The following is a 17,639-nucleotide window of genomic DNA, read 5'->3' as shown; positions in this document are numbered from 1 at the left end:
CCTGTGGACCAACGCCTTTAAGCCACACACACAGAGGCTGCTCCACAGAGCACCTGCCCCGTGCTGGCCCTGGGGACAGTGTCACTGAATGCCTGTGGGGGGCAGGTGGCAGGTCAGACACGGGGGGCCCTTCTAGCACCTTCCCCACAGCCACACCACAGGGGCCGGGGTCTCCCCCTTCGCCCCCCGCCTTGGTCTCGCCCCGCTCCTCCCTGTCCCCCCGCCGCGGCGCCGCGTGGTCCGGCCCGCCACTATATAAAGGCCGGGTGGGCGGCTCCGCGCCACAGCGCTGAGGGCGGCGGCGAGGTGCGGGTGGTGCCGCGTGAGGAGACATCGCCGCGTGAGGGGACATCGCCTCCTGCCTGCAGCCATGGCGTGGCAGCCCATGGAGATCAACCCCGAGGTGCGCGCTGGGGACGCGGGGGGGACGGGCGGTGAGGTGAAGCGAGGCACTGAGGTTTCACTCAGCCCCTCTGCCCCTCGTTGTCTTGCAGATGCTGAACAAAGTGAGTGTGCGGCCGCGCCGCCCTGGCTCTTCCTCCTCCTTGCCCCCCTGCGGCGGCGGCGCTTTGCGCTGTGTCACCGCCCGCGGGCGGGTGGCGGGGCCCTGAAGGGCTGCGGCCGTGCCACCCGCCCGCTGTGCCCCGCAGGTGCTGGCCCGCCTCGGCGTGAGCCCCGGTTGGCGCTTCGTCGACGTGCTGGGCTTCGAGGAGGAGGCGCTGGGCGCCGTGCCCAGCCCGGCCTGCGCCCTGCTGCTGCTCTTCCCCCTCACCGAGCAGGTAGGTGGCCCCTAACCACGCCAGGCTCGCCCTGGTGGCCCCCACGGGAGTGGTGGGCATCCCCTGCCTGTCTCCTCCCCGGTGGCTCCGCCAGCAGTAAGCCTGCAGCTGGTCACGGTGCTCCGTGGGGTTTCTGTAGGCTGGGCTGTGTCTAAAATGAAATAAAGAACAAGCTGACGGCTCTAACCTTCCCGTTTAGTAGGGATAGCTTTTTCTGTTGGTAGGGCTGCCATCTGGGCAGGCATCGGTCGGATATTGGGTGGGTGTGGTTTGGTGGGTGCCTGTTCTCAGCCCTCACATCCAAACAGCTTGAGCTGGGATGAAATCAGCAAGAAAATAAGGCTTCTTGTTCTGATAGGCCTCCTATGCTTCGGTCTGTGTGCCCAGCTGAAGAAAAGGCTGTTTGCAGGCTTGAGCGTGGGGAATCGTGGTTCAGCCATCATGCTGAATCATTGGTCGGGAAGGCCTAAACCACTCCTGGGTGATTAAGGTGCTTTGTCCGACTGATGCTGAAGAAGTGAAGGAGGAGGTAGTCTTTGAAAAAAAAGATGCTTAATGCTATTTAACCAAAGGGTTATAATGTCTGAGCAGTGATGGGTTTTATGCTAGTCTATATGCTGCCCTGATGGGGAGGGGTTCATGAAGGGAAGTAACCTAAAGGTAGGAAAGCAAGCTACTTTCTTGATGAGTAGTCTCATCAAATCGGCAAAACAACTGAGAGGATAAAAGAGCCCATCCATTATGACTTCCCCCTCAAGCTATTTCCAGTGTACGACACAGATGGAGAGGCCAAGAACAATGCTTTTGGATATGACTGAGTCATGCAGGTAGTCCATTAAGGCTTGGCCTGCATCCAGGGTAGGCATTACAACGTTTTACTGGACCCATGCCACAAAGATGACTTCCTACATATGTCGTCTCTGTCTAGACCTGGTATCGGTTCTCCTGCATATCTGTTTGTGTGGAAATTTGCATAATAAAAAGGTAACACTGTAATGAAATGTTTGAAACAATTACGTGTTTACAGCATGAGAACTTCAGGAAACAACAGACTGAGAAAATAAAGGACCAAGAAATCAGTTCCAAGGTGTATTTCCTGAAGCAGACTGTCAGTAACTCGTGTGGGACAATTGGTCTGATACATGCAGTTGCTAATAACAAAGACAAAGTGAAACTTGGTGAGTATGAATGTTCTGGAGTGCTTGAATTTCCAGGGTTCTTCACAACAGAAAGGCTGAGTGGGTGTTAGCTATAGTAGACGTGTTGTGCTGCTGCTGGTAAATGGGCCTTGTCTCTGTTGGAGAGAAGCATGAATTGCAGAAGTGAACGTGTCCTAGTGAGTATTGCAGTGTGGGGGAGGATGCACAGCAGGACTGGCCAACATATCTATAATTTGGAAGCATTATGTTCAGAAGTGGCCATTGACATTGGTGTTGATGTCAATTGAACAGAAAATTATTACAAACAGTTATGTCTGTTATAAACAGACTTGCCCACGATAGTCCATAAATCAATTTAAGCTGCTCCTTTTCCTTCTGTAGGAAGGTAATACAGGATGATAGGGATGTGGAATTAAAATTGCTATAAGGGATGGTTTTGATTGGCTTCCTTTCTACAGAAAAAAAGATACAGAACTGGCCTAGGTAACTGGTGACTGGAAACTCTTGTTTCCTAGCAAGCAGGTTTCCAAGTTCTTGTAAAGCCAAGTTTTTGTAAAGAAAGGCTTGTCACTGGGTCAGGAAGTACCTTACTGTTCAAACTGCAAAATACAGCAACTTCTTGTCACTGTCCCTTGAACCTGAAATCCCATACCACCCAAGGGGTTCTTACACCAAGGAAAAGAATGTGTGGAAGGCAAGACTGAGACCAGCTTTGCTTTATTCTTCTTGAAAGGCTTCTCTGAGATAGCACCCTTGAGTGCTATAGCATCTTTTTCAGGTAAGACTCAGTGTATCCTAGCACTGCACTGCTAGCTTATGCCCTGGAAAGACAAAATAGGCCTAGCATAAGCAAGAGCTATATTCATCTGCAGATTCTCAAAGAACAGAACTGAAATACCAATTGACAGAATATGGATAGATAAAATACTGTTCCTGCCCATGGTAGTCTTCCTTAAGACACATGAAGACCGTAAGCTTCTGCCAAGTCTGCAGGGGAAATCAGGAATGCCAAGTCCCATTTGAAACTCTGTTTCAAGATGAGTCTTCAGAGTACCCTGAGGCACTTGAACTCTGGCTGTTTGTGTAGATTGTCATCAATAGCTTCTGGATAAATAGTTTACTTCCACTTCAAGTGGTAGTTGTAATATGTTTATGCTGGAGATGGTTCCAGGCTGAATACAATTACTCCTAGTTAGCACAATGAGCACTGAGTGTTGTAAGCTGTCTGGTCTGTAACTGGTTCTCTATGCTGAATAAAATCTTTTGTCTTGTGCAGATGAGGGGTCTGCCCTGAAGAAATTCCTTGATGAAACAGCTGATCTCTCTCCTGAAGAGAGAGCCAAGCACTTTGCAAGTAATAAGGTATATGAACTACACAAATAGCTGATGGCTGTCAGCACTTAGAGATGTAGTAACCTGTATCTGCTTTCTTGTCAGGCTATACAAGAAGTCCACAACTCTGTTGCACAAGAAGGACAGTGTCGGGTAAGATATGAATGGGTAAAATCTTGGGAAAAGAGAATATAGAAGGTGGTAGAGCAATACATGTTTTTGCCTGGCAGATAGCTGTTAGGGCTCATGAGGCAGGAGAAACAAATGACTTAGAGGTGAATGTGCAGGATTTCTTCCTCAAATGAGCTGTAGATTTAGGTTCAGACTCCCTGGATACATTTTGAAAGTGTTACCATATGTTGAGGCTTCTGGCACTTTACCTTCTAGAAGCCTTGCAGAGGCCTCTGCAGCTGGCCTGTTAATGCTTTGCTGTTGTTTCTTGCTGACACTGGCTTTGTCCTGTAGTCACAGGTAGGATTCATAGCAGTAAGCATTTTTTCAATCTAATGTATCTAATGGTCTATCCGAAGGTTGATGACAACAGTGTGAACTTCCACTTCATCCTGTTTGCCAACGTGGATGGACATCTGTATGAGTTGGGTAAGGTCCTGAGAGCTCTGGAGAGTGTGCGTACTTCATGCTGTTCAGCAGAGCCTGGTGGATCTGGCTAGAAACTTGCTGCTAGTCAAGCTGTTTACTGACATCCTCAAAGCCACTTTATAGTTTTCACTTTTAGGTTTTAACAGAAGGTGAGTTGTGCTGAACACCTAGATTCTCTTGGAAAGCATGTTATCTCCTGTAGAGCTGGGAGTGCTTGGTCCCCTTCTCACTTGAGCATGTATTGACAACTCACACTGGCCTTCTCCAGATACCTTTATATACTTGCTTTTTGGGCTCACTACGCTGAGTCCTGCTAATTCAGAAGTAGTAAGCACACTGAGTGATACAACTCTCTTTCACAGATGGGCGTATGCCATTTCCTGTGAACCATGGCACAAGCTCAGATGACTTGCTCTTGAAGGTAAGGCTTCTCACTGTTTCATTCCCTGAAAATGAGGCTTCTAAAAGGTTGAGGTGTGCTTGCAGTATATAGTTTCTGTACCTACTTGCTGTGCAAGCTGCTGCTTCTTACACCATGGTAACAAGGTCGTATTGAGCTAGATATCTGCTAAGTATATTTATTAGCTGGTGCTATTAATTTCTTTGTGGGGACTCAGAGGAGCCACAAACTCTCCTAGAGTCTCTACAGCAAGTGTGTTCGAATCATCTAAACTTTTTTCTTTGAAGGATTCTGCTAAGATCTGCAGGCAATTTACGGAACGTGAAAAAGGAGAAGTTCGTTTTTCTGCCGTGGCTTTCTGCAAGTCTGCCTGAAACTGAAGAGGCGCAAGGAAAACAGTAATAGCACACAGTAAATGCAGTCTAAACTCCAGTGCTTCAGTACTTGTTAAACACAGCTGTTCTGGTAACTTAAATTGTTTCCACCCTTTGCTATACACAGGAGCAACATCAGTTGAGCTTATGTTAAAGGATGAGCTCAAGTTTTAATGTGAACAGTTTAGACACATTGGATGTCTTTAGACTTTTTTCACATGTTAAGTAGAAAATGCTTAACAGGGCTTGTTTAATCTGTGTCTGTTAATTGAGCTGTTGGTTGATATTTCCTTGTCCTTAATGAGAATAAAACCTTCTGCTGGAAGACTAAGTGGAGTTCAGTGTTCATTGTCTTTCTCCAAAAGGAGTTGCTTGTGACACCCTATCAATACTATTTTCAAAGGATGCTCAAAGTCCTTCTCTGAGTTAAGTAATACCAGCCTCAGGTGGGTACAGCAGTTGCTGCTTTGAAGGCCTTCGGGGATGGAAATGGCCTAGTGTCTGGATCACGTGTTCCAGGGCTGCACTACTTTTCTGCTCAAGCTCTTAATTTGCAGTTTGACATCACATTTACTTCAATTTGAGGTAAGGTGGGATAAATGAACACAAATGTGGACCTGAGGTGTCTGCTTTTTACAGGGAGGCCATTTGTACTGTCAGCACTACAAGCAAAAGCATGCCCCTAGAATTGATTGGTGTTGCACTCTATCTTCTGATAGAAAGCAGTACTAGAATGTTTTTTACCTCTGGCAGAAAATCTGTCTGAATACTATCTTCAGCTAGCTAGTGGGGGCTTATTTACCTTGTTACTGGGTTAGGGAGAGCTTTCAAAGAGGTTATAACCCATTTCTTCCACAATGACCGTAAAAACAGGGAAAAACCCGTGTTATAAATGAGTTGAATTGCAGGAAGAAACTTTTGGTTGAATGAGTACAAAGGAAGTGGTAGGGAAGTCTGCAGATGAAATACATGCTCATTGACCTCAACCACTTGACCTTCAGTAGAAACTTTTTTTACCTGCATCTAGCTGCTGTTTATCTGCACCTGTTTATCTGTACCTCTGCCCATGCTTAGGTAGCTGTAACAAAGGATAAAGTGCCCTTCAACTAAGGCCTAAACACCCTGTCCTAGTTGGTGCCAGCCTTGTAGGTTTCTGTGCTGTGTGGTGCCTGGTAACTTCATAGGTTTTCCTGGGGTGGTTGCTGCTATGTGTATGCTGCAAAATGCCTGGCTTTCAGGCTTCTTTGAAGGTAATTCAAAATGCAAGCTTTTCCTAAAGCCATGCCTAGTGTTCTGTATTGGACCTTACAGTTACCTGGTAGCTGAAGCTAGCAGAGGCTCACAAGGCTTTTTACTAAATTTATTTACTAAATTTAGATTCTGGGGTTTAACAAAAGATCAGAGTACTTCAATTCTTAACATCAGTCTGATCCTTAACAGGAGGGTGAAAGCTTCCTGCCAAGGAGAGAACCTCCTGACTGCTCTCCCTGCAGCTCAGGCAGCCTAGCAACGAAGTCTGAGGAGGGAAGCTGCACGCGTGGTGAGCACAGGAGCCTGGAAGGAGCAAAACCAGGTGCACTAGGAGGGAGGGCAGAGCCCAGTCAGCAGCGTGCCGTACCTGGGGGAGCATGCTTTTGTTCTGCAGGGACTGCTATGCTGTTAGGTGTTGCCTAGGGCACCAGCTGAAACTGTGCCTGTGGACAGTCATGCAGGCAATGTTAAAGCCACCTGAAAGCACCTTTGAGTTCCTACTATAATTTCTTAGTTATTGCAGCAGTGTTTTTTAACCTAACAGTACAAATCTAGCACTAATGAAATGATTCTAGCACCTCAAACATTTTCCAGTGTTCAAGCTTCTGAATTTAGAATCTTCTGAAAGGCAAATGTGTGAATAACTTTGTCTCTGTGGAAAAATAGGCAAAGGGCAAAGGGTTGTGGCAGCCCTTTCTTATTTCCTTGCCCTCTGGTCCCAGGTACAGTTTCAAAGGATGGAAGTAAAGAGAACTATGTGTTCTCCATCTGGGTGTTATTCATTCACTCCTGTACATCGCTAGCAAGGCTGTTTTCCCCTACTAAAATTAGCACCAGTGCTTGGCAGACAGCTGGGCTTTCCTCTAAACAACCTGCTTAGAGGAAGATGAACTGTTGGGGACGGCCAAGGGATAGAGTTCCCTCTAGTGAAGGAGGTAAGGAACCGGTGAGGATCTGAAAGCTGAATAGATGGAAACTGGCAGTATTAGCCACGCAGCTGTTCCAGGTGTGTCACTGGATTTTCATTGTGGCAATTACTGAAGCAGGCTTGTGAAGCCTCTTAGTGCTTTGTGCCCCCTCTGGAAGAAATTAGTGACTGGTTGTTGCCTCTTCCAGGTACGTCAGGAGTTTATCGGGCAGCTTACTTAATTTGAATGAACAGGTTGCTGCCGCTTTTGTGCAGCCTTCCCGAGGTGGGCTCCCAACATAAAGAACATCCTGGGAAATGCTTGAGAAATACTGAAGAATCTTGGGTAGGATTTCAGGTTTATCTGTTTAGACCTGTACATTGTGCACCGCCAATGCTGGATATGGTTTTAAGTACCAATGTATCATTTCCTACCAGCTCTGTGTTGAAAGCTGTAGGTAGCCTGTTCTGTAGGTGGCAGCATTGGGAAACTTACGGCTCCCAGTGTGGCTGGGGAGCCCCCAATGGCAAAGCAGATCCAGCAGCGCTTTTATTTGAACACGTACATAATGTGGAGTCCACACGTAGCCCTGCTGCTTTCAGTGGGACCGCTCACATGCTAAACACCTTTCTCATTTCAGAGGTCAATACCGAATCCTCAGTTTGGTCAAATGTTAACTTGGGCGTGATGTAACATCCAAAGCCTCTTACGCATTTCAATGGCCTTTGGCTTAGGTCCATAGCTTGTTTGCAGCTGATACAACACCTGCTGCGTCTTCAACCACTGTACAATACGTGCACTGCTATTTCCACGTTAGGTTTCTTTCTTCTGGGAGTAAGGAAAGAGTGGGAATAACTCCAGTAGTACCAACTCTTGATGCACAGACCAGTTTACCAATCTATAATTAGTTAAGATGAAAAATAACCTGAAAAATCAACCTAGGATGTACTTGCTGCTTTTTGATACAAAGGCACGGGGGAGTTCAAGCAGCCAGGCCCCCTGGCCTGTGTGCTGGGAGAAAAAAAGGAGGGCAATAAACCCCATAGCCTCAGGTTCCCTCTCCTGGTGCTAGTGGCAGCCAAGAGGAGGCTGATGACGGGACTGCATCTCTGTGAGACTGCGGACTGAGTGGGGACAAACGAGAACTTGGGAAAATGCAGCCCGAGCTGGGAGTTATGCCGGGAGGAGCGAGGCCAGCAGGAGGAGGGCAGTTGTTATCCACTTGGCACCTGGAGCAGTGTGTCCACCCCTGGCTCCGAGGAGGATGGGGAGGACCTGGAGAGGGCCCAGCAGCAGGCAGCAGCCAGCAGCACGGAGCTCGTGGCCCACAAGGGGAAGCTGGTGGAGCTGGGCTGCGTTAGGCTGCCGGAGAGGGGGCTCGGGGAGGATCTAATCGTACCCTGCGACTGCTTCAAGGGCAGCTGGGAAGATGACAAAGCCTGCTTCCTGTTGGTAGTACCAGGTGGTGTATCAAAGGGCAGCGACCACAAACTGCAGCTTGGAGGGTTCAGTCTGGGACATGGGCACAACCAAACGCTTTGGTGGGAGGCAGCAGAGCCCCGGAACGAGGCACCAGAGAAATGGGGCATTTCCTCCACTGCAGTTTGGCAAGGCTCAGCTAGACAAAGCCACGGCTGAGCTGGCCTAGTACGGTCAGTGGTTCCTCGCTGAGCAGGGGGCAGGGGGAAAAGATTTTCAGAGGCCTAAGATCTGAATGTTGCAATTTTTACCCTTTTTCCATATGGCATGGGGTCAAGGGGACCAAAATTTAACAGCCAGCGTTAAATGAGGTGCTGGAGAAAGGCAGAGAACGCTTGATGGAGAAAATGGGAAAAGGAGAGAATTCCTGCTCATTTCTAAAGGGCTTTCCTTCCAGCAGCATCGTGAACAGATGATTTAATGACATTTCCCAGGTCTTTAAAAAAGTGCATGCATCATAAATGTAGTTGAAGATGAAGCCCAATGTACGGATAACAAGCAAGGTGCAGCTGATGTGAAAATTTCTTACGTACTTTTTGCTGAGGTGAGTCTCAGATGTGGTTAGCTGGTATTGCAAGGCCTGCAGCAAGACATAAAAAGTGAGGAGATCTGCATGCTGTTGGAGGAAAAAGATGGAGCAAATGTGTTTTGGTAGGTTTAGCATTTCAAGCACAGCCCCATAAAAAAAACAACAACAAAAAACCAACAACCAAATACAAAAACAAACAAACAAACAAAAAACCCAAGACAGTCATTGCTTAAGATGATTCAATATCAAGCTGAGAGGCACTATTACTTATAGCACTATGGAGAGACCAAATTGCATTTTCTTTTCAAGTGTTTAAGCATGTTATAACCTTACCAGAACAGCTTCCACTCTTAATGTGTGCAGAGAGGGAGAAATTGGGTTTTACTATCCTCACTTTGCAAGTAAGGAACTGAGACATAGACCCAGTGATTTGCCTAAGGTGATGCATGAAGGTGATGGCAGAACTGGAACTAAAACTCCCTCTGTCTTGTTTGTTTTTGAGGCAGTTTTATATTTACAGTAGTTTGGCTTTTGGCCCGAGTTACTATTCCCTACCTCTTCGCGTGGCTTATTAGCTAAGCTCAGTGTTAGGCTAGCCACAGCTCGACTGACTTGGAGAACAGTCAGGTGAACTCGTGTCCGCCTGCAAGAGAGGGTCTGTATTGGCTTATAATCCCCTGAGTCCCTCTTAATACCTCAATACATTTTTCCCACAGACTTCTATTGCATCATAATTCAAGAAATAATACTTTCTCCTTCCTTTTTTCCCTCCCATCTCAAAGAAAGTTTAGGGCCACAATGAAGTTGAAGACTATTCATAAATCCAAATTTGCATATTATTATATATATTAAAAAATTGGTTGCAGTACTGAGGCTGACAAACAGAGGATTCGGGTGGCCAAGTTGTAACCATGTTCCTGGTGGTTTTACAGAATGAAGAGGTGCTGATGAAGGAACAAGATCACTGGGAAGATACTGTTATCTGGCTGCCTTGATGCTTCCTCTGACCTTACCAACCATTCTTTCTCCCTTCACTGAACAATGAAACTGAAGGTCAAGTCTTGCCATTTATTGTGGCTGGACCAAGTCATACTGAACAACACTAGAGAAGGGTTGGATACCGGAGAGTTATTTTTTACCTACTTCAGAAAAAAAAGCTCTTACAGATTCCTGCTGCAGCCCAGTGCTACATGCAGAGGTGGACAAGGTTTCCCTTAGCTATGAGGCACAGCTGAGGACTTGGCTTTCAATTTTCTGTATCCCAACAAGACCGTGGCAACAAGCCATGAAGTAACCTCTGCTGTGTTTTGGGAAACGGGTGGTACAGGCAGCAGTGCCGACCAACTTTCTTGTAAAATATCATGCAAATCTTTTATAAATGTGGCAAGTTCCTCTGTTTGGCATGAATCAGTTCAATGCATGTTCTTCACCCTGGATGAAGCTGTGAGGGTTTGGAAAAGTTTTTATGTGGGCGTACAGCTGCTCTTTGGGAAAGTGCAGTGTTCCAGGGCAACAAAAAACTGCTGCTGAAGCAGATCTTGCACAACGTGTTTTACAAACATTGCCTCCTTTCTACAGCCCGCTATGCCACGGCTGCTGCAGGGCTACCTGCCTCTCAGAAGACTGCTTCAGTCCTTTGCTTAGCCCCTGCCTGGATGTTTGTAGCTCACGGCTGTCCCCACTGAGGTTTGCACCCAGAGGGAGTCCCGGGAGAGAGCCGTGCCTGCTGCCTGCAGGGAATCATACATTGCTGTTGTGAGCAGAGCACTCGCAGACAGGATGAAAAAATGCAGGAAGAAATGGAGTTTAAAACCGCTTTGATTTGAAAAATAAAAATAATAAAAAAATGAGATATTTATCCCAGCAGCAGCTAACAATATGTTTTTTGTTGTTGTTTTTGTTTGTTTCTTTGTTTTTCCCTAAGCTTAGCTGGCACATCTGAAATGTAAACCCACCAGCCCCCTGGGCCCCTGTGAGGTGCAATCCGATGGGAACATTCACTCCCCAGCACTGTGTTTGTTGCTGACTTTAATTTGATACGTGCATGTCAGGAAGTGTCGTTTCATCACTTTGGCAGTAGACTCCATGACATTTGGTGGGGCAGCTACAGCGCAGGGAAGTGTCCTCTGCTCAGACACTGAGCAGCTCAGTTCGTCTCGTGGGGTGCAACAGGAGCACTTACTTTTAATTTCTGTGTGCCACTGAGGCTCTGATTTTGCAGAGCACATCAGCTCTCGGCCACTCCATGATTTCTGCTGACTTCTCCTGGGCTTGAGCACAACTGAAGGGGTGTATAGGCTGAGGTGATTTCCTGCGTCAGACACTTGATGGTATTTCCACTGCTGCTTACAGTCGGAGCTGGAGCCCATCCTGTTAGGAGGGCAAAAATCCATTTGCTTTCAAGTGGCAGCCCCTCGCTTGGTATTTTTCACTCTGGATTGGACAGAAAATGAGCAAAGTGCCAATCCTTCTTCCAAAACTATCCAAATCCTGCTGCATCAAGTGGGACAGCTTTCTTTCCTTAGAACAATTAAACTTTTCCAAGATTTCATAACCTCACTCATCAGACTCCATTTACAACAGGAAATTACAGCTAAGCTCTGTGAAGACTTTCCCTGACTAAATCCAGTGTTTATAAATCATATCCAGGCAGAAAATGTGAATCTCCACAATGTAACCATAGTCTGAAGTGTAAGTGTTCACAAGTTCAACTGCTTCTCAAAATATTTTTTGCCGTAGCAGTAACATGAGTTTGTATAAATAAAGTATACATTTTTAACATATTTGCAGGCTGCAATATAATAGATAAAGCTTGTGTGCATTAGGAGAGAGCAAACCTGTGTGGGCTCTCTGCCTTCCTTCTCAGACAGAAGATTTTTAGGCTTTTCATCAGCAGTGGCCACCAACAGAGCAACTCCCCTCTCTGCATCTTTTTTTTTTTTTTTTTTCATAAGAATGCTGCTGGAAAGCTTCTTAAGAAATAAGCTCTACAAAGCTCCTTAAGCAATAAAACAATAACAAGTTGGATATGGTTTATCCACTCCCACCTCCCACACTATTCTTTGTGTCTATGGCAAGACCCCAATATTCCTCCTTCCAGTACTTCAGCACTCAGGCCGAAGTGTGCTTCTTGTTATAGCCGTGTAATAACTTCACACAGAGCGTACGGGCCAACAGGTGAAGAAAAGGCTCTCTGTAGAGAGGAGAGCAGCACTGGTGGCAGTGAGGGACAGCACCAGTCACATCGTTTATCCTCGGGTTTTCTTCTACTGTCCTGAACAAATCACTGACTGCACCCAGCTGCAATATTTCCTCTTAGGTAACAGGTTTAATACCATGGCCACACTGTAAAATACACAGCATGCAACATGGATCATTTTAATATATACATTAATTAAAACCAAACCAACCAACCAACCAAACACCTTTTTAAATAAGAATCTAAATAAGATTTCTAAATAAGAATCATAAAACCTAAAGACAGTCAATAGACCTTTCATGACATTTCTTCAAAATACTTGAGATAGAGCTACTGTTCAGAACCATATTCACCTGTAAAAGGAAAAATATTTGTTTGCAACAAAAAGACAATCGGTCACTGCATTGAATTTAGGGAAAGTTGATCATACGCTTACTTAAATTAGGCTCTTCAGTTAGCTACCTAAGGCTGGGTGCAGTCAGTCTGGACTCAGCTGAACTTGGCTGAGTGCTTCCTTATGGCTGATTGAAGTGACCCCTCCGTGTATCCCTCTAGTACTCGGGCAGAGTCACTTAATAACAACAACAACAGTGAATGTGCAGGGGGGGGAAGCCTAAACTGGGGGATTTTGGTCCGTGGGCTTGGCCATACTGAGGTGAGTGGCCAGCCCCTCAGGGACAGGACCTCACCCCTTGACTCCACATGGAACCAAAACCAGTTAAAGCAGGCCTGACACTCAGCATTCCCATTTAGGACCAGCTTTAGAAAGGAAAATAGCCCCACTACGCACTGACAAACTCAGCTTAATTGCAAATGTTAGCACCCAGGAGAATTCTGCCCTGTGACCCAGATAATACAGAGGCAAACCATTGTGTGCATCTCTGTAGTAAACGTAGCACTGCCGTCAGCAGTCTGCAAAAATGCCCATTTCCAAAGCAAGCATTCGCTGAAGCTTTCAGACTGACTTTTGCTTTGGAAAGGAAACAGGAGATGAAGGAACTACAGAAAGGGCTTCCAACCCCTGCTTGCTTGTGTACTTATATTCATTCTTATCTGGAGCAAAATAAATGCTTGTGCATATCTTATTTGCAAGTAAATATTAACAGTGAAATCCACCACAAAGCAAAAGCGTGTGCAGCAGTGCCCTTAAGAATCCATCCCATGTACCTATGATAACTATCTGGGGGAAACCTCTGCAAATACTACCAAACATGCATACGCTTTGCAAGCTCTAAAAAGAAGGAAATCACCCATAATGTAACCAAGTGCTATGAAACTCATGTAATTTATTGTGGGGAGCTGTAGTTGACCTCTCTGCATGGAAAAAGGCTTCCAGAGCTACAGCTAGTGCATGCTGATGGTATTCAGCCATGCGACTATGGCCCACAGTACAGATGGACAGGCCTCTTGTTTCGTGGTTCATTTACAACTCTGGCTAATCTGAAAAATATTCGCAGTCTGGACGGGTCTTTGTATTTAGAAATATACTGTGCTCCAACACAGGGAATTTGTACTTGAATCAGTAATGAGTTTCACTGATGTCTCGTGGCCCAGATGTACTCATTTTAATACAGCTTTAAGCCTGCTCGTCGGGGAAGCCTTCCGGATGAGACACAACAGGCGGACAGAAGCAACCCAGGTCTGCATTCCTTCACAGCAGCCACACAGCGTGATGTATGCAGCAGGATGGCTGGCGGGCAGTCATCTGGGGATTGTTTTCCAGAGTGGTGTCTCTCTTAGGACACCCTTCTTGTCCCACCGTACATCTAAGGATGACCACGCTGGCACTGGCAAAACCCACCCTCGACTGTGCTCGCAGTACCTCTGCCCAAGCAAGTCCATGTAGCTTCAAGTCCTCAGCTTGAATTGCAGTTTTCAATTCCATAAAGATCAGACCACACTGTAAACTGTGGTGCCAGCTTTAGCTTCCAGTGTCCCACAGCCTGTACCCTTACACTTCTGGTGTATCATCTTACTCCACCACTGGGCTTATCTCTTTTAAGACACTTAAGATTTTTTCTGTAAATTCCAAATAAATTTAAAAAGTAGTTTTCAGTAGTGAAAGATTTTAAACAGATTCTTTTAAAAATGTCAGTGTTTTTGTGTCTTTTTTTTTTTTTTTTTTCTTAAGAGTTGTTTTGCAAGTAGATATTTAGATATTTTCCAGCGTGGAAAATGGAATTGAACTGTTTCGGGTAGACACAATAAATTCAGCTGCAGAGTGAAATCTTTTTCTTTTCTTTTCTTTTCTTTTCTTTTCTTTTCTTTTTTCTCTTTTTTATTTTATTTTATTTTATTTTTATTTTCTTTCTTTCCTTTTTTTTTCTTTTGTCTTCTTTCTTTCTTTCTTGTTTCCATTTTTTTGTTTTTGTTTTGTTTTGTTCTTATGTCCTCCAGATTCAGCGTCTGAATGAAGAAAGGTCAGGCAAGATGACTTTATAAAAGTAACTGGAGTTAATCTTTCCTTTCATTTAACTTAAGAACAGTTCATCTAGTTTCTTCAGGGTCACAAAACCAAATCAGGCTAGCTCACCAGAGCCTTGTGCTGAACGCCCCGCTCTGCCACCAGCTTCCATGAGCAAACTGCAAAGGGCCAGCCCTCAGGGAGCGGAGGGCATTGCCAAGGCCTTCTGCTCCTCTGTCACTCAGGGAAACCTCAGCCTTCACGTAGGCCATGGGAGCCCTAGCCAAACCAAACCAAACCAAACCAAACCAACAAGGGGCTTATGGTCGAGATTGCTGAGGCCTACAAGCTGAGCTGGTAGGGTACGCTGGGACATATGGAGTCAGGGCACAGGGTCACTTCAAAAGGCATTAAGCACATCGTGATGGCAAAAGGGAGGTGGTTATTTCTGCTTAATGCTCTCACTGTGGCATGCTGTCCTAATGACAGATGCATAGGCTGGTCAGCCCTTCGGAATGAGAGGGGGTGAAAACACATGACAAAAAGCCCTGGGTTAGGCCCCATCTCTGGCTTGCCTTTTTCCTTTGATCTACAGGTCAAAATGTGGATTGAAGTCCCCTGTGTTAACTACTTCACTATTTGGTGCTTTGTGGTGAATGGTTCTCCTTCTTTTTCCCTGCAGTTGCTCTCTGCATATGAGCAATGAAATATCTGTCGGAAGAGGGACTTGGACCTGACTCTTCCACACTGGTTTCTACCTGCTCATCATGGAGTCACCACTCTCTTTGGTTTAACATATACCCAGTTTCTTTACACCTGATTCAGAGAGCTGCACAACTCTAAGCACCCTCACCGGTCCGTCCCCTTGGCAAGGGGGTGAGCTCTGTGGTGCCAGGACATGGAGGCCCACTGTCAAAACCAGATGTGAGACCTGGACAATGCCAGCAGAAAAATAAGGTGTGAGGGAACTAGGGGGGAAGCTGAGCAGGTTGTCTGAGGATTTCAGTCGTGCCTGAGGATTTAGTACGGTGCTCAGAGCTTTCTGTTGGATTTAACATTTAATTTGAGCTGATGGTTAAAACTGTGATCTGTCTGTTGAAGGGGCACGATAAGGTTGCTGAAGGAATTGAGTGAGACCTGAGCTTGCAGGCTGGTGCTGTGTTCCTTCCATAGATGGCACTGTAAGTTACCAAATGGTTCCTTCCCAGTCCATAATTTTTCTGATGCTATCAGCATTATGCCATCTCAAAGAAGCATGCCAACGGTAAGAAAAAAACTCAAAAACATCAGTAACATCAAGATGTACCTCAATAACTAGTGTGATTTCTGATCTCAAGAAAATTACATCATTATACAGAATTTGATCAAAAAGCACCCAACCTCTGTGAATGGTTGATGGCATGACCCTGGGGTAGAATATAAGAGGAGAACAAACCTGGTATGCCCTTACGTGCTGTACCAGCTCACAAGGAGCTGGAGGGATGCCATAAGGCAGATGTGGTATCTTTGTATTTCATATCCCTTAATGGATTTTTCTTCAGTGGATTTCTTCAGTCTCTTTTGCATCCATGTAAACTTTAAACATCCACAGCAAACCAGATGGTCCTGTTGGAAACATAGCTTCTGTTTTATTTTTCTTTCTCCTTTTTCAGAGGGAACATAAATCCAAATGCAATGTAAGAGATTTGAAGCAATTAATGTGCAAATGATTATCGTTACGAGCAGGAGCTAACTAAAAACAACCACTTACAAATGACAAGTCATACATGGTTTCCTCCATTATCTTTCCCTTTGCACATAACTTCTGCTTGATAAGGGCTTTTCTATCTTAACAGCCCCATGTATAAATGGCACTGTCAGCACCCTCAATGCACTCACCAGTAGTTCAGCAAACACTGTTCTCAGTAACACCAGGACCAGTACCAGTTCACTTAATTCCAGTTGTAAACAGAAAACATTTCCAAAATAATATCATTAAGAGCACCCTCCAGGACAAGACTTGTTAGCTGATCAAATTTTACAGGAGTATTAACAAATGACCTTGGTTCACAGAGTCAAAACCTTTTTTGAAATCCACACAGACAGCCCAACAGTCTGGCTTTTTCTTGGGGCGTTATGCTCACGTTACAGTAAAATGGGCTTTGTAAGTATTTCAGATAGAAAGATGCCTCAACACAACCAACTACCTTGTGCCTGAAAGCAACATAACACGTGGTGACACACATCCCAGATCCTACACAGCCTGTGCATGGAGACAGACACCACACTCCTTTTCAAAGCACAACAAAAGGTGTATTTCTATGTAACACAACTGTTTCAACAGTGCCACGAAATACTGTATGTTCTTTCTTCAACAAAGTCTATCTATCTAAATATAAATATAAAGGTTCTGTAAGTGGTATCAGTATTCTGCTTCCAATCCCACTAACTAAACTAAGTGCAAAATAAAGTCGTATAGATAATTTTAAGATAAATTGCCCTCAAATACTTTCCTTTCCAACCATACTCCTGCTATTATTGACCAGAGCTAGTAACTTGTAAATATCTACCGAAAAAAGTGAATCCCTTTATCTTTAGGAAATTTATAGCAGTATTCTTCAAAAGTAAATACACAGATAGTAAAATGTATACAATAACTGAGCCAGATTTATGACTACGATTATGCAGAAATAGGCCATGGTTTATACCTGATAAGAACAGTGCATTTATTCTGGGGAGAGTGAAAGATTTATTATGTGTTTAAGCATTCATTTCCTTATTTTTGTGCATGTTTTCTGTAAAGGACGTGTTAACTATATTATGATCACCTGAGAACTTAAACGGATTTGGAAATTCAGTGCTAAGTTTCGCAATCACTCAACATGTTATAAACTAAGGATATCTGTTGATGTAAACATCTCTTTCCATACTTCTGAATGGTGTTTCTGTAAGAAGAAATCAGTCATGGGATGGCTTTTGTATTATCACAAGCTTTGAAATGCAGAGCGTTCCAATAAAGACATTACAATTCATGCACCGAGGGCCAGAAGTTTAAGAGGAAGATAAGAAATGAATCCTGGAAGTTACTATGTGTTCTTCCCACTTTATAGCCTCCTCTTCGGGACTCTGGCATTCCTGTGGAAGCAGACAGGTTTCATAAACCCCATCTCTCTTTCTCTTTTCTGGGGGCTTGACAATCTTGAGAATTGAAAGATATAAATATAAATGTATATAAATATGACCTT

At 45.0% G+C, this 17,639-nt stretch overlaps 1 protein-coding gene across 1 annotated transcript; it reads left to right on the top strand.

Moving 5' to 3' along the window:
- Positions 1-251: 251 nt before the first annotated feature.
- Positions 252-4,976, top strand: UCHL1 (ubiquitin C-terminal hydrolase L1). The gene is made up of 9 exons (XM_035325354.1): positions 252-403; positions 495-506; positions 651-779; positions 1,807-1,957; positions 3,216-3,301; positions 3,377-3,424; positions 3,802-3,871; positions 4,234-4,292; positions 4,559-4,976. The coding sequence occupies exons 1-9, from the start codon at positions 371-373 to the stop codon at positions 4,643-4,645; spliced, it is 675 nt and encodes a 224-aa protein (XP_035181245.1). The 5' UTR covers positions 252-370; the 3' UTR covers positions 4,646-4,976.
- Positions 4,977-17,639: the final 12,663 nt, after the last annotated feature.

Source organism: Oxyura jamaicensis, chromosome 4, assembly GCF_011077185.1.
Source record: "Oxyura jamaicensis isolate SHBP4307 breed ruddy duck chromosome 4, BPBGC_Ojam_1.0, whole genome shotgun sequence".
Lineage (NCBI taxonomy): Eukaryota > Metazoa > Chordata > Aves > Anseriformes > Anatidae > Oxyura > Oxyura jamaicensis.
This window is presented reverse-complemented; position numbering and strand designations above follow the sequence as displayed.

Excerpts from the sequence above, each read along its gene's own strand:
- UCHL1 (XM_035325354.1), top strand. The coding sequence starts at position 371 with ATGGCGTGGCAGCCCATGGAGATCAACCCCGAG. Across the intron at positions 1,958-3,215 it reads CAAAGACAAAGTGAAACTTG|ATGAGGGGTCTGCCCTGAAG; the intron begins GTGAGTATGAAT and ends TGTCTTGTGCAG. Across the intron at positions 4,293-4,558 it reads CAGATGACTTGCTCTTGAAG|GATTCTGCTAAGATCTGCAG; the intron begins GTAAGGCTTCTC and ends TTTTCTTTGAAG.